This window comes from Leopardus geoffroyi, chromosome B3 (assembly GCF_018350155.1).
Source record: "Leopardus geoffroyi isolate Oge1 chromosome B3, O.geoffroyi_Oge1_pat1.0, whole genome shotgun sequence".
Classification (NCBI taxonomy): Eukaryota; Metazoa; Chordata; class Mammalia; order Carnivora; family Felidae; genus Leopardus; species Leopardus geoffroyi.
The window spans coordinates 7116140-7136192 of record NC_059337.1 but is presented as its reverse complement, the minus strand read 5'-3'; the positions used below and the strand labels follow the sequence as shown (position 1 = coordinate 7136192).

The window sequence follows — 20053 nt, the reverse complement described above, 5'->3', positions numbered from 1 at the left end:
CAGTTGGTACTATAAACTGAAGTTATTGCTGGGTATTTAAATTGGAACAAAAAAACTTTAATGAGCCCTTTGAAGAGGAATGAGATGACTTTCCTTCTAAGCCCCCCCCCCAAGCGCTCGTGGTGCTGGCGCCGCCCCAGTTGCGCCAGGTTCCGGGGTCGCGCGGACGGGAGCTGACAGGGGTCAATTCAAGTCATGCAGGTGGTTCGAAAGACGGGGTCTTGGTTCTTGTGGTCTTGGGCTCGGTCACCGACGCCCGGGTAAGAATGATCACCCCCTCCGAACCCACCTCTACCCCCGCGACTGCGCTGCTGCCCGTGTCCCTGAGCCGCCCGGACTGCAGTAGCCGTTAGGCCTGGACCTCACCGAGGTTTCCTTCCCCGCAGGGTCGTGCCTGGGGCGCCAGCCTCCACCATCCGCACCGGCGCCCGGCAGCTACAAGATGCGGCGGCCAAGCAGGAAGTTGAGGAGAAGGCGGCCGCTCCGGCTCCGAGCCGCAGCAGCTTCAGGTGAGAGCCACTTAAGTCTAGCCCACGGAAGACCCATTCCACCGACCAAAGTCAGAGAACCAGTCAATCCCCTACTCTGCCACTTGCCATCTTTGGGACCTTATGCAAATTAATCTCTCAGACTCAGCTTTCTCGCCTACGAATGGAAAGGATACCGAGAGACGCTGTGAGGATCACATGAGATGCGCCTGGGCACAAAGTGGATGCTCTGTTAACAGTCTGATGAATGAATGAGTGAATGTCGGAGGTGTAGAGTAGATGTCACCTTGTTTCCCTCTGAGGGGTATCCCGGCAGACTAACAATTTTCCCTGGGCTCGGATACAAAATAGAAAGTGGGGGAGCGGGGCGGGGGGTTGGGGGGACAGGAGGCTCTAGGCTGTGGTGTAGATTATTGCGTTGGTGCAGGGTGGCTTTTGTGCTGAGCCCTAGGGATTGGCACCTTGCTTTCCATCAGTGCCACCACCCCTGTTGTGCCATCACATGCATTTAACACACGTTTGCTGAAAACCTATTTGGTGCCAGGCACTGTGCTGGGTGCTGAGAACACAAATACAAAAGATCATTCTTCCGTACAAGCAGTTCCCAGAGTACTAGGGAAGACAGATGTGCAGGAATTTTCAGCGTAATGTGGTCAGTAGTGTACTGGAGGTAAGAAATGGTTGCTTGGAAGTGTGAAGGAAGAGATGTCCCACTCCTGAGGAAATCAGGCAAGTACTGCCAGGAAGATAATATGGAGCTAAGAACTGAATTGAACGGGAGTTCAGCTGGACGATGTGAAAAGGGTCATTTTAGGCAAAGCTAATATTCTGGGTAAAGGCGTCGGTATGAAAGAACGTGGTATGTTCGGGGGCGGGGGAGAGTGATGGCAGAGGAGGGCAGCAAAAGAAGGAGTAAGAATGCTGAGGTCTTCTCTGTAACAGTGGGGCTTTCACCCTGAGCTGCTGAAAGAATTTAAGCCAGGATGCTGCTGGAGTCTTTCAGCAACATCAGGCATTGTTTGAGGTATTGGGACACATCAGTGACCAAACACCCCAAAACCCTGCCCCCATAGAACTTAAGTTCTAATGGACAGGGGACCAATAAATAAGAAATACGTACAACATGAGGATATGACATGGCGAGGGTGTGTCTGTTGTCCAGGAGGAAGAGTAGGAAGGTCAGTGTGGAGTGAGGAATAATGCAAGAGATGGGGGAAGGGAGTGAGTGGTGCAGCAGGCATGCAGGGCTGCATCTGTATGGCCTTGTAGGACGTCATGAGGACTTCAGTCTTGACACTGAATGAGTTGGGAAGCCGCTGGAGAACTTTGAGTAGAGGGTTGACATGATGTTTCTTCATTTCAAAGAGTCCCTTTGGCTGCCGTGTTGATATTGAACTATAGGGAAGCAAGGATGGAAACTGGGAGGAGTCCTGTAAACTATTAGAAGATTATTGAAATAATCCAGGCAGGAAATGATGGTGGCTTGGACCAGGGTGACAACTGTCTGGGTGGAACACACAGAAAGGGACGCCAACAGGATGTGTCCGTGTAAGGTGTGAGAAAAGGAGAGGAATGAGGAACGCTGTAAAATTTTTGGCCTAAACGGCAGGAAAGGTGGAATTGTACCTAAGACAGGAAGATTGTAAGAGTTTGGTTTTGGGTGGTTATGTTTGAGGTGCTTAATTAACATCCAATGGAGATACGGTGTAGGCTTTTAGAAATGGAGTTCAGGGGACTGCTGGAGCTAGAGACACACATTTAGGAGATTCATCGTATAGATGGTGTTTAAAAACCACAAGACTGTGCAAGATCATCAAGAGTATAAGTGTAGGTAAAGAGAAGAGGTCCAAGGACTGAAACCTGGAGTCTTCTTATGTTTAGAAATTTAGGAGATGACGAAGAACCAGCAAAAGAGACAAAGAAGGACACTCCACAGAAGTAGTGAGAAAACCTAGAGGGATTTTTTTTTTTTTTTAATGTAGTTCAGGGGCAGAGAGATCAGCTGTGTCAGATGTTGTCGATAGGGTAAGTCACTGTGTTGATGGCAGATCTGCTTATGGGATTTAACATCGTGAGTTGGTTAGTGACCTTGCCTAGAGCATTTTTGGTGGAGTCATAGGGCTAAAGTCTGATTGGAGTGGGTTCAAGGAGAGCAGGAGATGGAAAAAAACGGCAAGTACAGTCAGTTCTTTTAAGAGGGAATCAAGTGATGGGCAGTAGCTCCGGGAGGCTTTGGGATCAAGAGGTTCTTGTCTGTTTTTAGGTTGGGGAAATGACAGCATGCTTTACCGACGGGAAGGATATGGGGTGGAAACGTTGCTAGAGTGGTGTCCTTGAGAGGCTAACACAAGCGGAGCATCCAAACAGGAGAGAAGGCAAAGATTGTGGGCACAGATGTTTGGTAGAGGAAGCTGGCAGAAATTCTGATTGCCTGTATTTCCCTGTCAAGGTCATCAGCTGGCTGTGAGGAAACAGAAAGCAGGCGGAGGTTGAAGGAGACAAAGGAAGGTATAAGGCATCATCCAGGAGAGTGGAAGAAGGATAATTGAACTGGGGACATGCATACAGAGCCGGTCGCCAGGCAGTGCTGAGGGCCCACTTGATGTCAGAAGTCATTAAAATAAAGCGGCGGCTCTCAACTGGGGCGATTGGGCCTCCAAAAGGACTTTTAGCAGTATCTGAAGACATTGTTGATTGTCACAACTCAGGACACTGGAGGGACAGCGGGTGGAGGCCGAGGACGCTGCTGTACATGCCACAGCCTGCAGGCCAGCCCCTCACAACAAAGAATTGTCCTGCCCAAAATGTCACTAGTGCTAAAGTTGAGAAACCATGATACGTGGAGAGGCCAGTCGACACTGGTGTGTATTTTTCTCTAGTCAGCTGTGCAAATGCACGCCCAGGCTCAGAATGGCTGCAGAGATGGGTCGGCCGGGCTTAGGGTTTGCCAGGAGGGTACGATGGAGAGAGGAGGCAGAGGATTGAAGGGGTATGCGAGGGAGTGATTGTAATGATTGGCCGGTGGTGGAATTTACTGGAGGCCAGGAGAGAAGTGAAGGCCTTGGTGGGGGGAAGCATATGAGTGGGGAGAATCAGTGGGCTTGAAGGGTTCCCGGCGTGAGGTTCTGCGGGTGCGCCTGCAGCCGGTGGCCTGAGTGGTGCTCGAAACCGAGGTGATGAGGCTGCAGACGTGGTAATGACAAAGGCCAGGTATGATCACAGGAGTAAGTAGCCAGGCTAGGATAGAGGACACAGGGTCACTGGAGAAAAGGAGGTCAAGAAACAGAAGCCGTATATACCATATATACAATTATGATAGGAGTGGTGAGCCAGGAGCTATGACCTCTGCGTTTTTCCACATTTATTTACATTAAAAAAAAAAAAATCCTCTCCAGCCGCAATGAGAAAGTGGGCTGAAGAGCGGGAGGCCAGGCCTTCTTTATCCGGGAGCAGAACTGCAGACTCCCCTGCCCAGGTTCCAGCACCTGCCAGGCTGTCAGGGTCAGTTTGGGTTGGTGGCATGCAGGGCCCAGCACACACCCATGCCTCAGGTGCTTGCAGTGGAAGTCAGACCCCCCCCCCCCCGCCCCCACTTTCCAGCCCTTCAGCAGAGAGAGCAGCAGCTGTTTTCAGTCCTCACCCTTCCAAAGAGACGCCGTGTATGCAGGCCTCTCTCCCTCTCCCTGGTATGAGGACGGGTTTGAAGAGGCTGCAGACCAGCGCCCGGAGGCTTTTTCTTTCCTTTGTCTGGGCTTCCCTGCGGTGAACCACTCATTCATCTGTACAGTGGACCTGGTTGGCTTAGAGGCCCGATCTTGTCCGCGCCTTCGATTAAAATGGTTCACGTTCCAAACCCTCCCTAGCTGAGAACCCTTGCTGTGTATAAAAGGCAGTGCACTGGTACGTTCAATCTTGGGTAGCCTTAAGTTTTTGGACCCCAGTAGGGGGTCAGTAGGGGAAATGATGATGTTTTAAACATTGATGTCATCGCAGAGCCTCATCCACTGTCCATCTTGGCTTGTAGGTTGAAAAGCCAGTGACCTGCTGAGGGGCTGAATCACCTCCACAATCTGCCCTAGCAGGAGGGAGCACACTTGTAACTCTTGAATACCGTTGTGTTATTTTCTGTTTTGTTTTTTGAAACTATCTAGGAAAGCAGGTGGGGCTCCGGGGCAGGACCGTGATCCTCTAGTAGAGTATTTTCTAACCCAGCATCCACTGAATTTCAGGAGGCTGTGGGAGGTACAAACACCGTCTGATTCCTGCGTGGAGGCGGGATACAGCAGGTTTACTCAGGTCTGGAATGTTGAGTCACAGCTGTGTGTGTTTGAATAAAGAAAGCACAGCGTGGTGAACAGAGCTTTGAACTGAGGCAGGTCTCTTAAGCCCGAAGCCTGGCTTCCCTTGCTCACCCTGCTCCCCTATTTGTACCTCCATGTCTCCACCTGCAAATAAGAGTACTGACCTAGAGATGGCCAGAGGACAGATTCGACTGAGCTAGAGAAAGAACTTGAGCCCCACACAACGTCTAGGTCACTGCTCTCAGCTGGAGTTCACATCTGCTTCACCAGGGATATTTTAGAAATAGATTCTCGGCCCCTTCCAGAAGTCAGGCGTGGGGCCTAAGCATCACAACCATGTGATTCTGCCGTTCAACCAGCTTGGAAAACTGGGCCCCTGCTCAAATCTGGCCAGTTTCCTGGTTTTTCATAAATAACATTTTACTGGAACATTGTCCCACCCATTAATTTACCGTGGTCTGTGGCTGCTTTTGTACTCCCAGCGGCAAAGCTGAGTAGTTGCAACAGAAACTTCATGGCCAGCAAACCCTAAATTGTCTATTATCTGGCCCTTTACAGAAAAGGCATGCTGACGTCTCTCATAGGGGATACTGGCTTGTTTTGTTTTTTTTTTTAATAGTAATGATATATTATTTTGTCTTTTTTTTTATAAAATAGAGAGTCAAGATGCCACCTAAAACCAGAAATAGAGATTTGACCTTATTTTTTTTAATTGCAGAGAGTGGCCCATAGAGAATTGAAAATAGTGATCTGATTGTACAAGAAGGGACAGGGGAGGGTCGAGAGCGTGGATGAAATTCTCTTCTCCTAGCAGAAACTCACTAGGTGTGTCCAGAGTCAGCACACAAGAAAAGACCACTGAAGCATGGTGTTCACCCATAAGGGCAGTAGCACCGGACGGATTGGGGGCAGCTGCCACAGGAGCAGGTCCGGGTGGCAGACTGCTGTTCTTTGTTGTCTTAAAACAAAAAAATCAGGATTCACCTAAAGTGTTTCTTTAATTGCAGCATTTACCCTCCAGTTCCAGGACAGGAGAGCCCTCTGAGGTGGGCAGGAAAGAAATTCGAGGAGATCCCGATCGCACACATTAAAGCATCCTACAACAAGTAAGTGGTAGGAGCGCCTGGGCAGGTCTCGTGGGGGCTTCTGTCCCCTTCGTGGGGGAGGGCAACCCCGGCGGGGAGGGAGGGCCGAGTTCCACAGGGTAGTGTTGATGCACACTCCTCCCTCCTTTTTTGGGGGGAATCCACCTCTGTCTTTATAAAGTTTATTCAGGGTGCCTGGGTGGCTCAGTCATTAAGCTCTGACTTCTGCTCAGGTCATGATCTCATGGTCTCATGGTTCGAGTCCCATATCGGGTGAGATTGAGCCTCTCTCTCTCTCTCTCTCTCTCTGTGCCCCTCTTGGGATTCTCTCTCTCTCCCTCCCTCTCTCTGCCCCTTACTCACTTGCACCCTCTCTCTCTCAAAAAAAGTTTTTTCAGATTTCACGAGAGTGTGAACTAGGTTGGGCATACTACGTTGATAAGCTTTCTTTGCCTTTCTTGGGAGTAGTATTTCCTGGTTCTGCTCCAGAGCTGGAGACAGTGTTTATTGAGGTATTTGTTTAGTGTTACTGTGCAATGGGGAACAGTGAATGGGTGATACATAAATGAGAGAGGCGGTTGAAGAGTATGCAATTTATTTACAAACTAACCAAAATGTCAATCTCCAAATAAGCATTGTCCCTTTGAAGTACTCGCCTTGGGCCACTGTGCGTTGACCTCTCACCTTGTAGGGCTAAACAAGAATAGTGATTTAATGTGACAAGACTAGTATTCTGAGTGGCTGACGGGTGGGTGCCCAGGGACTTCCCGGCTGTGTATTGGCAACAGAAGCCTTGCTGACGTTGAGGACAGCTTTGCAGGCCAAGACCCACATGGAGGTGGGGTCACTGTTTGGTCTCAGCCTGCCCATGACGCGATTCAGAGAACCACACGGGAGACTGTTGGTGGTCAGGGATGGGGCGTGGGGCACACGTGAGACGCTGCAGGATTCACCCAGCATTCGTCTGATAAGCTCAAAGTGAGAGCAGCTGGATTTCTGGCTCCCCCTCTCCGGCTAATAAGGACGTGGGTTAGCTGTGCTTGTTCGAGCCTCTGTGGCCCACCCTGTCCGTCTGCTGAAGTTGTGTCGGGGACAGGCAGCTCTCTTGCGCTCTGTTCAGTACAGAAAACCCAGGAAGCCCTGCCAGGGGAAATGGCAGTTCGTAGCCGGGCCAACAAGGTCATAGCCAGGCCAGCAAGCAGACTGCCCAAACCCGGGGCCGCCTAGGCTCCCCTGAGCCCCTTCAGGCCAGAAAGCAGAGCAGTGTTGACCGAGGGGAAATAAGTATATTTAAGTATTTTTTTTTTCTTATGTTTATTTTTGAGAGAGAGAAAGAGAGCGCGCGCGCGTGTGCAGGGGAGGGGCAGAAAGAGAGGGAGGTCGGCTCTGCACTCACAGCAGAGAGCCTGACACAGGGCTCAAACTCATGAACCGCGAGATCATGACCTGAGCCAAAGTCGGACACTTAACCAACTGAGCCACCCAGGCACCCATGGCTAACTATTTCTTGAAGTCAGTTAGAGAGGACTATAAAAAAAGTATCACTTCTCTAAAAAAAAGTTTTTTGGTCATGGAACAGAGTGTCATTAGCATTAAAATTGTCCAACAGGAGGGTCGCCTGGGTGGCTCAGTTGGTTAAACGTCCGACTCTTGATCTCAGCTCAGGTCTTGATCTCAGGGTCATGGGTTCAAGACCCACGTTGGGCTCTGCACTGGGCATGAAGCCTACTTAAAAAAAATTATCCAATATGGTAATATTGCTCACTTTTTTAGGTATGATCATGGTTTTGTGGGATTTTTTCAAAGTCATTATCTTTAAGAACTAAATACTGAAATATTTACCAATGAGATGTTGGGTCTCGGATTTGTTTCAAAATAATCCAGAGTGGAAGCAGGATTTATAGATGAGACTAAATTGGATATGAGTTAATAATTCCTGAAGCTGGGTGTTGGGCCCATGGGTGTTCATATACTTTTCTATTGTTTTTGTGTATATTTAAAACTTCCCCTAACAAAAGCCTTGTTTTGTTTTTTTTTTTAAGTTACCTGATATAAAACATCTAACTTCTTAGGGAAAAAAGCCAAACAGGGATATCAAGTGTAGACACTGGCCACAGGGAAGACACTAGGAGGGAAACGTTCTGCCCTTCCGGATGACACTTGCCCACTCCAGACTGTGCAGCCTGTGTTAGCTCGGCCTACTAAAACCACCACAAACAGGGGCTTAGACGGCAGACATGGATGCCTCACGGTTCCAGAGGCTGGAGTCGGGCATCAGGGAGCCAGCGCGGTGGGGTTCCGGTGAGAGTTCCTCTGAGTCACAGGTGGCCGGCTTCGTGTTGTGTCCTCACACGATGGAAGGGGTGAGGGAGCTCTCCGGAGTCCCTTTTATAAAACGGAGCACTGACCCTGCTCGCGGGGGCTCTACCCTCGTGACCTACTCACCTCTCAAAGTCCCCTCCTCCAAATACCGTCACATTTGGGATTAGGATTTGGACATGAGTTTGGGGAGGACACACACATGCAGTCCATACCTGAGCTGTCCTTAGATTCTGTGACGTGTCAGATTTTGACGGGGTTCAGGGGGTGATTGGGGCCCTTCCTGGCGCCTCCTGTAGGAGTTCAGAACATTCATCTGACAAGTTCAGAGGGCAAGCAGTCGAGTGCCTTTCTCTTTCTCAGCCAGGCGTGCAAGGGCCTGGCTTAGTGTTGTTTCCCTGACCAGTGCTGTGTCCTATGTGCCTCCCTGCTTTCCCAGCACGCAGATCCAGGTGGTCTCTGCCGCCCACCAGCCCCTCGCCCGCGCGTCCTGTGGCACTGAGGGATTCCGGAATGCCAAGAAGGGCACCGGCATCGCCGCACAAACAGCAGGCATAGCTGCGGCCGCGGTAAGCGTGTGTCTCTCTGGCGCCCCCTGCGGTGTGTGCTGGTTTGTGCAGGCCTGATCCCTGGGAGGGAGCTTCTCCTTGAACTAGTCCCCTAGGAGCAGTGGTGTTTGCCAACTGTTTGTTGTTCGATACCCTAACATTGGGGGCAGTTTGAAGGGACCTCTTTTCTCTCATGAAGTACCAATCTGATTGTGAACTGCTGCAGACCTTTCTAGAAGCAAATTGGCAGTGTGCGCCTATTTGTATATTTATTGACCATCTGCTGTACAGCAGGCACTCTGCTTTGGTGATCTTTCCTCAGAGGATGCTCAGTATTACCCACTTTTTAAGAGCCAGTTAAGATCCGGAGTGTGGGCCTCGCTCAGAGTAATTGGTCTAGGACCACGGCCTATGCCTGGGCTGCCGTAGCACGGGCCTTACAAAGGTTCACACTCTGCCAAATTGGAAGTATTTCCTGAAGGAAAACTTCAGCCTGCAAACAAAGCTGGATGCCCCAAAATAGTATTTGCGATGTATAAATGACCATCAGAATGTGTGAAGTGTCCACCACTGGACAGACTGTATACGCTAAAATATGCCACCATCAACAGTGAGCTCTGCGTGGCAGGTTGAGTGGACTTCTTTGTGTTTTCCAGACTTTCTATAATGAACAGCCTTTATAATCAGGAAAGAAACTTTTCAATGATAACCCTTAAAATTTAAAATAACACTTTTTAAGTGGGTTACTTAGTATTTAGGCTCAACCTTAAAAATCTGCATTCTCAGGGGAGCGAATATTTAGATATTTAGAGCGATATTTAGAAATCTCCATCAGGTGGCAGTGCTGACCTAGGGTTTGACAAGTTCCATGCTCTCTGCCGGTGTCTGCCCTGCACTGTGGCCTTTGCTGCCTTCCCTGTGTTCTGCCTGTTTAAGGACGGGGATGCCTCTTCCCTGCAGCTCATAACCCTCTTAGTCGATAGCAGTAGCAACAGATCTGATGGAGCAGTTCTCTCCCTGGAGCACTGACACTCTTTCCTCCTCTCCAGAAAGCTGCCGGGAAGGGCGTGACCCACATCCGAGTGGTCGTGAAAGGCCTGGGGCCAGGGCGCTTGGTAAGTGAGCTGGGGTCTCCGCAGGGTGTGCGCTTCCTTCCTGAGAGAAACGGGGCTTGAGCGCAGAGTCAGGAGACTGGGAAAACCCTGTGGTGGATTTCCATGAGGGCTTCAGTTTCTTTCTGGTCTTCGAACCTACTAAGCTTCTCAAAAGCATGCCCAGATCACTTAGTTTAACTCATCAGACACTTATTGAGTGCCTGCTGTGTGCCAGGCACTGGGAATAGAAAGGTGCTCCCTGGGGGCTGTCACAGATGGACCCCTCGGCACAGACAGCAGGTGCAGTGGTAAAGCTTGTGCCCAGCGTGTTGGGTGCCCATGGGGTATTTCCCCAAAGGTGACATCTTTACTGACTTTTCAAGAATAGCAAGGTATTAGCCAGGTGTGGGGGGAGAGGAGGACATTCCAGGCAGAGGAAACAAAAGCGTAATGCTTACAGGGTGTTGGGGTTTACAGATACTCTTAGTTGTCAGATTCCAAAGCACACGGTGGAAAGTGGTCGGTGCACCTAGAGAAATGGAAGCATCGAGGACGTGGTTAAGGGGTTTGGTCGGGAGTCCTTTGGGAGAGATCAGAGTCAGGATTGTAGGTATGAAAGCCCCACCCCGGCCCTCTCCAAGGCCCGTCTGGACATGCTGGGGTCACCGTCTCTGGGACCATGCCATTCTGTTCCTTCTGCCCCTTCTAGTCTGCCATCAAGGGACTGACCATGGGGGGCCTGGAAGTGATCTCAATCACAGACAACACCCCCATCCCGCACAACGGCTGCCGCCCCAGGAAGGCTCGGAGGCTGTGACGGAAAGGAAGCCTGCCCCTGAACGTGACCTCAAGTCCCGCCTCCAGCTGGACCTCGTAGAAAGCACACTGTCAGAGCTCTCTCCAGAGGAGGGCTTGCCGGAGACCCTCAGGGAGTAAGACAGAGCTTTGCCCCCTTATGTGGTCTTCTCACTTGTTCCTTCGACTGGAGACCGGTACCCAGAAGTGACTCCAGAGGAGCCCCAGGGTGGCTGATGCCCAGACTCCAACCAGGAAATGCCGCCTCTGCTCTGCAAAAATAAAAATGTCTCTACACTTGCAGTGGTTCGTGCGTGCTCTCTTCCAGAGTTGCAAACAGCGTTCCCCACTGCCTTCTGACAGTGAGAAAGTGATCGTGGGTCGAGGTGAGAGCCTAGACAGAAGCTGAAAAGGGAAGTCTGAGCTGTTGTTTATCAGATAGCCTCCTCATTGGTTTCAGTATTTCCTTTCGGGCCCCAAACCGAGGGCTTTTTGCCTCCTACCTCTGGAGTATCATGGGAGTAGAAGATCCCACTGTTAGCAGACATGTCTAAAGTTCGCACCCGTGGTGGAGGAGGACCCTGCCTGAGCTCAGGTTCCGTAAGTGTGGACGGTCAGAGCTTCCCCACAGCGAAGTCACCTGACGCCCACCCAAGCCCTTCAGCATCCTCAGCACCCAAGATTGGGGGACCCTAAAGGGAAGAGATAGATAGAGGGGCGTAAGATGGGATTCTCTAGAAAATCGGGTGGGTGGAGGGGTGGGCAGGAGCAGGAATTGGTGGGGAGCCCAGAAGGTGTGGACACCAGTGGGCTCAGCCTGGGAACCCCAGGCAGGACTGGCTGCTCGCTGATGGGTTCTGGGCTCCCCGGATACCACGCGGGAGCTGAGGGTGAGGGGTCTAGAGACCCTGGGGCTCTGGACCCCCGGAATACTACACGGGAGCCGAGGGTGAGGGGTCTGGAGACCCGGCAGGAGGGACCCGGCCTCCCTGGACAGCCAGCCAGCATCCAGAGCGTCCACACACGCCGTTTCTCCCACGTGAACAAGGCTGCAGGAAGGGCCTGCCGAGCACAGAGGTGGGCGCCGTGCAGTCCCACATCTGGGCCCAGCCGGCCAAGCAGTGTCATCTGCCTGAACTCCTGGGACTTCATCCACAGGCGCTGTCTCAAACAGGAAAGCACCTGTGATATGCAGGGTTAGAGGGAAGAAAGACCACAGGCTGGGCGTGAGTTTAGAAGGAAAAACTGTCTCCCTACTGCCTTCTCTTCTGTCCTCGGAAGGACCTGAGGCTGACTTGTGACCCTTGACTGAAGAAACCCAACCGGAGGCTTGTCGGGTTAAGGCCGTTGCTGGAAAGTGTTCTGTTGTCTCAGCAAAAGCACGTAAACAGGATTCATGAAAAAAACACGAGCGCTCACACAGCCCTTGAGAACGGCTCTGTGATTTGTTGGGGTTTAGCCTTTATTCAGGTGGGCAGAGGACCGTCGGACGGTTTATCAGGCAGGGCCCAAGCAAGAAACAAATGGTTTCAAAGGTTTAAGAGAGAAGTTTAACGAAGGTTCTCCACAGAGGTGTGGGCGGGGTTGAGGGAACGAACACAGCCGCATTCCCCTTCTAGCAAGAGCCGGAAGCCCTCCCACCCGCAGCTGCCAGGGGCCGGGGGAAGCACGGTTCCCAGAACCTGGCCGCGGGGAACGCAGCCTCGGTCCCGGAGGCTCAGCCTCACAGGCCACAGTGGTGGTCCCCATCCTTCCTGAAGAGCGGTCCTCTGTACGCTAGTTTTAGAAAACGTTCTCTTGATCACAGCGGGGCTTTGAACAGGAAGATCACGCCCAGGGGAGCCTGCAAGCACAGACAGGACACCGGGGCCCTAAAGGATCGATGGTTTTGGGTCCACAAACAGATGCCTGGCACTGCCTCCAGAGCCCACGGTCAGGGTATGCTGGAGGGTGCACGCCGCGTTGGTGTGAGCGCTCTGTGCACGCCGTGGTGTGCAGGCTCTGTGAGGCCAGGCCAGGCTCTGGTGCTCTCTTAAACTGTAGTATGGTCTTGACCTCTCAAAGACCTGCTCCCGCGCCCTCCCTCCCCCCACCCCCGAGAAGACTGAAGCGCGTGCACCCAAGTCTGACTTAGTAAGGCAGTTAACCATTGACCTGAACTGCTGGCCGCCCCGTCCCCTGCGGCTGCAAACCCTTCCGAGCATCGGGCCCCACGGTCCTGAGAACATAGGTGGGCCGTGTGCTCGCACCTTCCCGGGGGCAGAGAACAGGCAGAGCTGGGCGGGGGGTCCCCACTCTGCACCAGCAGTGTCGGCATCAGCTTGTGTGACGACTTCCTCGTTTCCGGGCAGCAGGGCCCCGGACTCTCTATGAGGCACCTGCAGTTTTGCCCCAACCGCCTCCGAGCCGGTGGCACAGGACTGGCTCCGTCACGGAAGCCTCTCTGCTCCCACGCAGGCAGAAGGGCAAATACGACTTCTCTCCTTTCCGCAGAGACCCAGCGTTTTCCCTTTTTCCAGCCGAGGTCATCACCTGACACTGACGTGTACCGTCACCGCCGAAATAAGCCTGCTTCACGCTAGAGCACCTGGACGCTGGTAGAACATCCCTGCACGTTAAGGGAAACCATTCTCCAATTACCTCCGCCTGCAACCTTGCCCTGACACATCCATTCAAAAAAACCCACAAAACATGCGTATATACCTTCCCCCTGGGCTCCCTTATTATTTTTCTCTACTTGTTTTTCCTCTAGTGGATAGACACACTGCTTTTTAAATCTGAGTAGTATCAGCCCCAAGCAGAAATTACCCATTCAACCGAATTAAGCAAACATAGGTTTTTTTTTTTTTTTTTGCACAAACAGGTTGGGCACCGGGGGAACAGAAATGCCGTGACCGTCCTGCATGAAGCTCACAGTCTGGGGAAGCTAGACAAACACGGGGCCAAATCAGAAAGAAGTTCCAGAAAAGAGGCATGAATGGCCTCGGTGTTTGAGTGTAAGAATGGCCCCCTCAGTTTCAGGGACGGAAGGGAGGGCTTTATGGGGGAGATGGCAAGCAAGAGAAGCCACCGGACCGGACTGTGTCCTTAGGATGGAAAGCTGGCAAGGCAACACAGCCCAGGTGGAGGGGTCAGAGATCATCGGGTTACTGGGTGTAGCTTGGCTGGCATGGAGGGGGTGGTCCCGGGGTTCAGACCGGATAGGAGGACAAACGGAGGGAGAAGCTTACGGAAGGAGTCAAACACCTTGTGGCTACACCAAGAATAAAGAGTAGGTTCAGCAGACGCGGAGAAGGGAAGGTGGGTGTGGAGAAGGCAGGAGAGAAGAAGGAACTCCAACATTAGGAACTTTAACGCTCGCTGTTTACAGGCGATGAAATTGGGTAGGTAGGCATCGTCTAAGATCAACTGGAAATAAGAATCCCAGAGGTTTAAGGCAGGAAACTATGAGCTGCAGACAGAGTTGCCCGTCTTAATGCTGAAGCCACAAAGGGAAGTCGGAAGGGGACAGAGAAGAAGGCTGTGAGAGCAAAGGTCCCTAAACGAAGCCCAGTGGCCCAGAGAAGAGGAAGAGCAACCCCCTCCCGTGGCCACTGCTGTGTGTGTGAGGTGCAGGGTTGGGCGAGCGGAGCTCTGGGGGCCAGGGAGGAAAGGGAGGGGTGGCGGGAGTCCCGAAGCAGAAAGCAGGCTGCGCGCTGGGATTGGGGTGCGGGTGGGGGGGAGGGGTGCAAATGGAAGGGGCCTGTCATGCCTGGAGGAGGCAGGGACAGGGACCCACCATAGCCCCGGTCTGCACGGACAGAATCTGGGTCCAAGGTCTGCTCTGCTTCTAACCTGCTTTTATATGGAATATAAAAGGTCAGAAAGCATGAAGAGATGCTCAGTCTTACCAGCAAGCAGGAAATGGGAGTTAAAATACATGACCTTCCTTCCCCAAATGATGCTAATCAAAGCCATGGTGGGGCAGAGACTGCCCAGGAAAAAAGTAGAGAATGAGGAAAGCAGGAGGCTGAGTTGTAAGAGTTGTAAATGCTCCAGGAGGACAAGGCTGCAAAGTGGGCGGGGGAAGCGGTCAGAGAGGCAGCAGGTGTGGTGTCTCGGGAGCCAAGGGACAAAGTGCAGGCTGTGGCTCAGAGCTCTAGCCAGGTGAGGACCGGGCAACAGCCACCTGGATTTGGCAACGCGGAGGTCACCGTCCGCCAAAGGGAGAGTGGCTGGGGGAGCGTGGGAGGTGAGGAGAGAGGCAGAGGATCCTGGTAACATCCGTGTCGTGGCTACAGGGAGCGTGCCAGAACACCCGCACTCTCCCCTGAGAAGTGGCGGGCCAGGAGTCGGGGTGTGGAGGCGCCCCGGACCTCGGGGAGGAGAGGGAAGTGGCTCGGAGCTGGGGAGAGGCAGCCCTCAGCAAGGTGGCAGGAAGCCAGGCCTCAGGGGAGAGGCAGCCCGCGTGGGGCTCCCTGTGACAGGCGTGCCCACTGTAAGTTGGGGACAGCAATGCTTGACTGGTCACCAGCAACTGAAACAGAATGTCCTTGCAATCAGCACACAGGGAACGTTTCTCCCCACCTACCCCACCACCACTGCCCCCACAGGCCATACAATTGTTCTGAAGTGAAATAAAAGCGCTATTCCTCTCTGAGCCCTTACTGGGGGGACTAGAAATAGCTAGAGCCTCTTCACAAGGAAGTTTGGCAGTATCTGTCAACACTTAGGATGTACAGACCTTTGGCTTCAGAATTCCCTTCGAGGAATACATCCTAGGGAGCGAGCGGCGCTGTCCCAGAGAACACTGTCCCTGTGCAATACAAATGCTCCACCGCCCCCCCCCCGCCCCCCGCTGGCTTGTTGGCCACTGGCCCCATGTGGCTCTTGAGAACCTGAGATGTGGGTAGCATGACCAAGGAGCTGAATTTGGGGTTTTATTCAGTTCGGATTAACGGACACGTGAATAGAAACGTGCTGGTGGTACCTACTACCTTGGACAGTGCAGTTTAGATCCTGTTCATGGGTGTGGCAAGTATATGCAAAGATACAGATTTCCTGAAGCACTATGAGTAAGGGCCAAAAACTGCAACCAAAATGTGCATCAACAGCGGGCCAGTAAAAGACATCACGGTGCATCCATTATAATGGAGCGTTAACCTTGAAATAAGCCAACATGTATTGCTGAGTGAAAGATAAAAGGGTCCAGGGGACAGTGTGCATAGTATAGTCACTAATTTTCGTACAAAAGGGCAGGATATGGGGCTCCTGCGTGGCTCAGTCGGTTGAGCACCTGACTTCGGCTCAGGTCATGATCTCACGGTTCACGGGTTCGAGCCTTGTGTCGGGCTCTGTGCTGACAGCTTGGAGCCTGTTTTGGATTCTGTGTCTCCCTTTCTCTCTGCCCCTCCCCTGCTTGTGCCTGTCTGTCTCTGTCTCTCAGAAATGAATAAACATTAAAAAAAATTTTTTTTAAAGGGCAGGCTAGGTGTACGTAAATGTATATGCATTAGGAACCTGAGAAGACAGACCCCAAAATGGCAGTGTCTCTGTAGGGAGAGAAACGGTAACTGGGAAACAGGAGGAGAGGAGTCTTCACTTTTTATCTTTTTCACCCTTAGGATAGGGTGCCTTGTAAACACTGGTGCTTGTTCAGATTAATTAATGAACCAACTACAAGAAAATAGAAATAAAGGACTGGTTTGTAAAAAAAAAAAAAAAATGTATAAAAGCTGCGAAGTTAGACATTATATATAAATTATCTGCTAAAGTATGCCCACAACATCATTAATGGATATTTTGACCCACTCGGACCCTGTAACGCACCCCACCCCCATCCTGCAGGTGGTCCGGTATTTGAGGGAAGACATCTGACTTGGCTCAGAAATGTGTTGTGGTAATTAATCTGGCTTCTCCCCTCTGCCTGCCTGGGTTCAAATTAAATTGTGCACACGCTCTGCGATTTAGCATAACAAGTCTTGCCAGAGAAGCCGGCCTCGGTGTCATTATTGCTGGGCTGGAAGGAGGGGTCAGACAGAGCGAAGTGCTCTGTTTCCATAGTGCCCCGTGGTGGCTTAACCACCATGGATTTGCGTAATCCCCTTGAACGGAAACGAAATGTCAACGAAGGGGCAGCCTAGTGTCCAGGGGGCCCTGGCCGGCAGAACAAATGTCATCTAGACCCAGATGAGCACAGACTCGGCACACAGGCTGTCAGGCCACACTCCCCACCCCACCCCCTCCAGACCTCAGGGTCCCCCTCAGGTCAAAGAGGGGGTGAGTGGGACGCAGCTCCGGCATCCCAGGAGCCCACAGCTCATTCATGGAAGGCCCAGGTCCTGATACACTGGTGGCCACACTGGGGGAGAGCCTCTGGGGTGTGACAGAGGCCTGACTGTGTGTCCCAGAAATGCAGTTAGCCCTTCTCCCCCTAATCCCGTCTCCCAGGGGCCTTCAGGCTCCTCCAGCTGCCCGTCCCTTCCAGCCTGCTGAGGTGGGAAGGGCTTGGTCGTTGGAGACCAGCCCTGCCTCAGTCTGAACCTCAGCCTCTCCACCTCCCAGGGCTGTTAGGGGCATTTGCTAAGACCACCGTGTACTCTTCTGTATACAGCAGGTGCTCATCCAGGGTGCCTGTGTCCCTCTCCCACCTCCTGTGGGCTCTGGGCAGTGTGGGCACCGGCTGGAAACACGGTGGTGAATACAGGTGTGGGTCCAGCTTGCTGCCATCATCATTATTACTTTTTAAAAGCTTTTTTTTTTTTCCTGTGATTTTTTAATCAGAAAATGTTCTGTAGGAGCCAATCACCTGTCCTCCTGCTCCCTTAAATCCACTCAACTGTAGATTAAGCCAGATTGTTAAAAATTTGCAGCCAAAAATTAAATTAAAAAGCCAAATGACTCAAGAGTCTATCCCTCAAGGGTTTTCCTTCCCTCCTTCCTTCCTTGAAAATCTATCAACACTCAGACACAATATGCCTGAAACCTGGTACCTGCCCTAAGCAGCTTTGAGCCTAGTGAGAGAGACAAATTCTGGAAAAGACCATTGTAATACCACTGGTGCTACCACAGAACAGGGGCACCTGTGTGTGTGTGTGTGTGTGTGTGTGTGTGTGTGTGTGTGTATGTGTGTGTGTGTGTATAAGCACGTGCATGCGGGAGCACATGTGTGACAGTAGGTATCAAGGAACACTTCCTAGAGGAGGTGACATCTGAGCTGAAGATAAGAGTAAGAGAAGGCATGGGGCGCTTGGGTGGCTCAGTTAAGCGTCTGACTTCAGCTCAGGTCATGATCTCACGGTCCGTAAGTTCGAGCCCCACGTCGGGCTCTGTGCTGACAGCTCAGAGCCTGCAGCCTGTTTCAGATTCTGTGTCTCCCTCTCTCTGACCCTCCCCTGTTCATGCTCTGTCTCTCCCTACCTCAAAAATAAAAATAAAAACGTTGAAAAAAAGAAGAGTAAGAGAAGGCAAATGTTGGGGGTGAGGGTGAGGGGGACGTGTCGAGCGGAGGATGGCATGAACAAAGGGCAGAGTGCGGAGATGACAGCCTGCAATAAACTGCACACTGTTCAGAGCATAATGTGAGAGAGGGAGGCTGCAGGGGATTGCATCATGGTCCCGGAGGTATCAGATCTCAACCCTGGAACCCACACTTGTCACCCTATATGCAAATAGGGTCTTTACAGATGTGCCAAAGGATCTTCACATGGGAAGATGACCCTATCTGATGGACCCTAATGAGATCACATGTATCCTTATAAAATGGAGGCAGCGTTGGGGCGCCTGGGCAGCTCAGTCAGTTAAGAGACCAACTTTAGCTCAGGTCACGATCTCACGGTCCGTGAGTTTGAGCCCCGCGTCGGGCTCTGTGCGGACAGCTCAGAGCCTGGAGCCTGCTTCAGATTCTGTGTCTCCCTCTCTCTCTGCCTCTCCCCTGATTGAGTTCTGTCTCTCACCACCACTACAGCCCCCATATTCCATACCATTGTTCTGAAATAAAAGCAATATTCCTCTCTCCAACTCTGACTCTCTCTCTCTCTCTCTCAAAAATAAATAAACATTAAACAAATAAAATGGAGGCAGCGTCTGATTGCACAGACAGAAGAGGGGAGGCCGGGTGGCCACACAGACAGAGATTGGCAGAGATGCGGCCACAGCCAAGGACCACCTGGGGTCACCAGAAGCTGGTAGAGGCAAGGAGCGGACTCTCACCCTAGAAATGAGATGAGAATCTGGCAGAAAACAACAGCAGTTGAGACTGTCGGGCAGGGCTCATCCAAGAGAGGTCCAGGAGGCAAAACTGCTGTTTCTGGGTGAAAGAGGGCCGAGAAGCACCAAGCTGTCACCGGTAATGTCTCACGGAAGGGACCTGGAGGGTGGCAGTGGCCCCAGCTCCTCACAGGCACCCAGGAACAGATGGGCCCCAAGAGGGCCCTGCACTGGGGGGCAGAAGGGGCTCCCTTCTCGGGCTCTACTTCCCGGGCGCTCTGAAAATGAGCCTCAGCCATTGGGATGACCCATCTCTAGCCCCTCGGTCACGCGAGCTGAAGACAAAGCTGCTTCTGGGGGAGGAAGGACAGTCAGGGGATCCTGACAACTGTCCCTGGGAGCAGACGCATGTTTTTGTCCTGCTGGGATTGGGATAATTGGGGCACTAACAGAAATGCATTTCTCGCCTATTTCCTGTCTGATTGAGAAGTAACTTCGTGGTCATTTAGAGCCCTCACACCCCCATAATCAGAGCTCAGTCGCTCTGGCAGAGGCAGGAAACTGGGTCACCAAGTGGGCTCCAGGACCTCCCAGGATGCAATACCCACAGAGTGCAGGCCCACCCACCCTCCAGACCCCCCAAGGACACGGCCAGCTCTGTGCGGGCCCTGGGTGAGGGACAGGTTCAGGAACGGGCTGGACTTGGATGGGGTCTAACAGGGTCCGGTTTCCTTTTTCTCCCATCACTGCCTCAAATCGACTATGTCAGACCTCCTTTTCTATAGCCCTGAACCCCATCGCAGGAAGATTCCATGGCTTCCTGGTTACTTTTTTTTTTTTTTTTTAGTTGGCATACAGTAATATTAGTTCAGGTGTACAATATGGAGATTCGGCACTTCCATACATCAGCCGGTGCTCATCACGACAAGTGCCCTCCTTAGTCCCCATCCCCTATTTAATTGTAAGAATAAGTCCCATTTGGGGGCACCTGGGTGGCTCAGTCAGGCATCCAACTCTTGACTTGGGTTTGGGTCATCATCTCACGGTCATGGGTTCGAGCCCCACATTGGGCTCTGTGCTGACAGTGCTGAGCCGGCTTGGGATTTTCTCTGTCTCTTGCTCTCTGCCCCTCCCCTGCTTGCTCGCTGTCTCTAAAAAATAAATAAAAATAAAACTGAAAAACAAAAAAAGAGTAAGTTCCATTTGGATAGTTACCACTCCCTTTCAGAGACTCAA

At 52.0% G+C, this 20053-nt stretch overlaps 3 protein-coding genes across 4 annotated transcripts in view; 2 read left to right on the top strand and 1 right to left on the bottom strand.

Annotated features, from left to right (window-relative positions):
• Positions 1–54: 54 nt before the first annotated feature.
• On the top strand, positions 55–3290 carry LOC123582490 (28S ribosomal protein S11, mitochondrial-like). Its single transcript, XM_045448709.1, has 3 exons — positions 55–260; positions 387–509; positions 2938–3290. Exons 1-3 carry the CDS (start codon positions 196–198, stop codon positions 3035–3037), a joined length of 288 nt encoding a protein of 95 aa, XP_045304665.1. The 5' UTR covers positions 55–195; the 3' UTR covers positions 3038–3290.
• MRPS11 (mitochondrial ribosomal protein S11) lies at positions 972–10933 on the top strand. Its single transcript, XM_045448710.1, is given in 5 exon segments — positions 972–1320; positions 5797–5895; positions 8633–8762; positions 9791–9856; positions 10545–10933. Coding segments are annotated over 5 exon segments (558 nt in total). The 5' UTR covers positions 972–1165; the 3' UTR covers positions 10653–10933.
• Positions 7866–20053, bottom strand: part of DET1 (DET1 partner of COP1 E3 ubiquitin ligase) — a 60298-nt gene continuing 48110 nt past the window's right edge. The window contains exons 5-6 of one of the 2 annotated variants that reach the window (XM_045448705.1): positions 10294–10364; positions 7866–9896 (exon numbers count right to left, since the gene is read on the bottom strand). In XM_045448705.1, the coding sequence (XP_045304661.1) occupies positions 10319–10364 (46 nt within the window). In that variant the 3' untranslated portion in view covers positions 7866–9896; positions 10294–10318. Of the gene's footprint in view, positions 9897–10266; positions 10365–20053 lie in introns of those variants that run through there. The other variant, XM_045448704.1, reaches the window with a different exon arrangement.

Coding starts and splice junctions, on each gene's coding strand:
- LOC123582490 (XM_045448709.1), top strand. CDS start 196: ATGCAGGTGGTTCGAAAGACGGGGTCTTGGTTCTTGTGGTCTTGGGCT. Junction 261..386: donor GCTCGGTCACCGACGCCCGG/GTAAGAATGATC, acceptor CCTTCCCCGCAG/GGTCGTGCCTGGGGCGCCAG. Junction 510..2,937: donor CCGAGCCGCAGCAGCTTCAG/GTGAGAGCCACT, acceptor TTCCCTGTCAAG/GTCATCAGCTGGCTGTGAGG.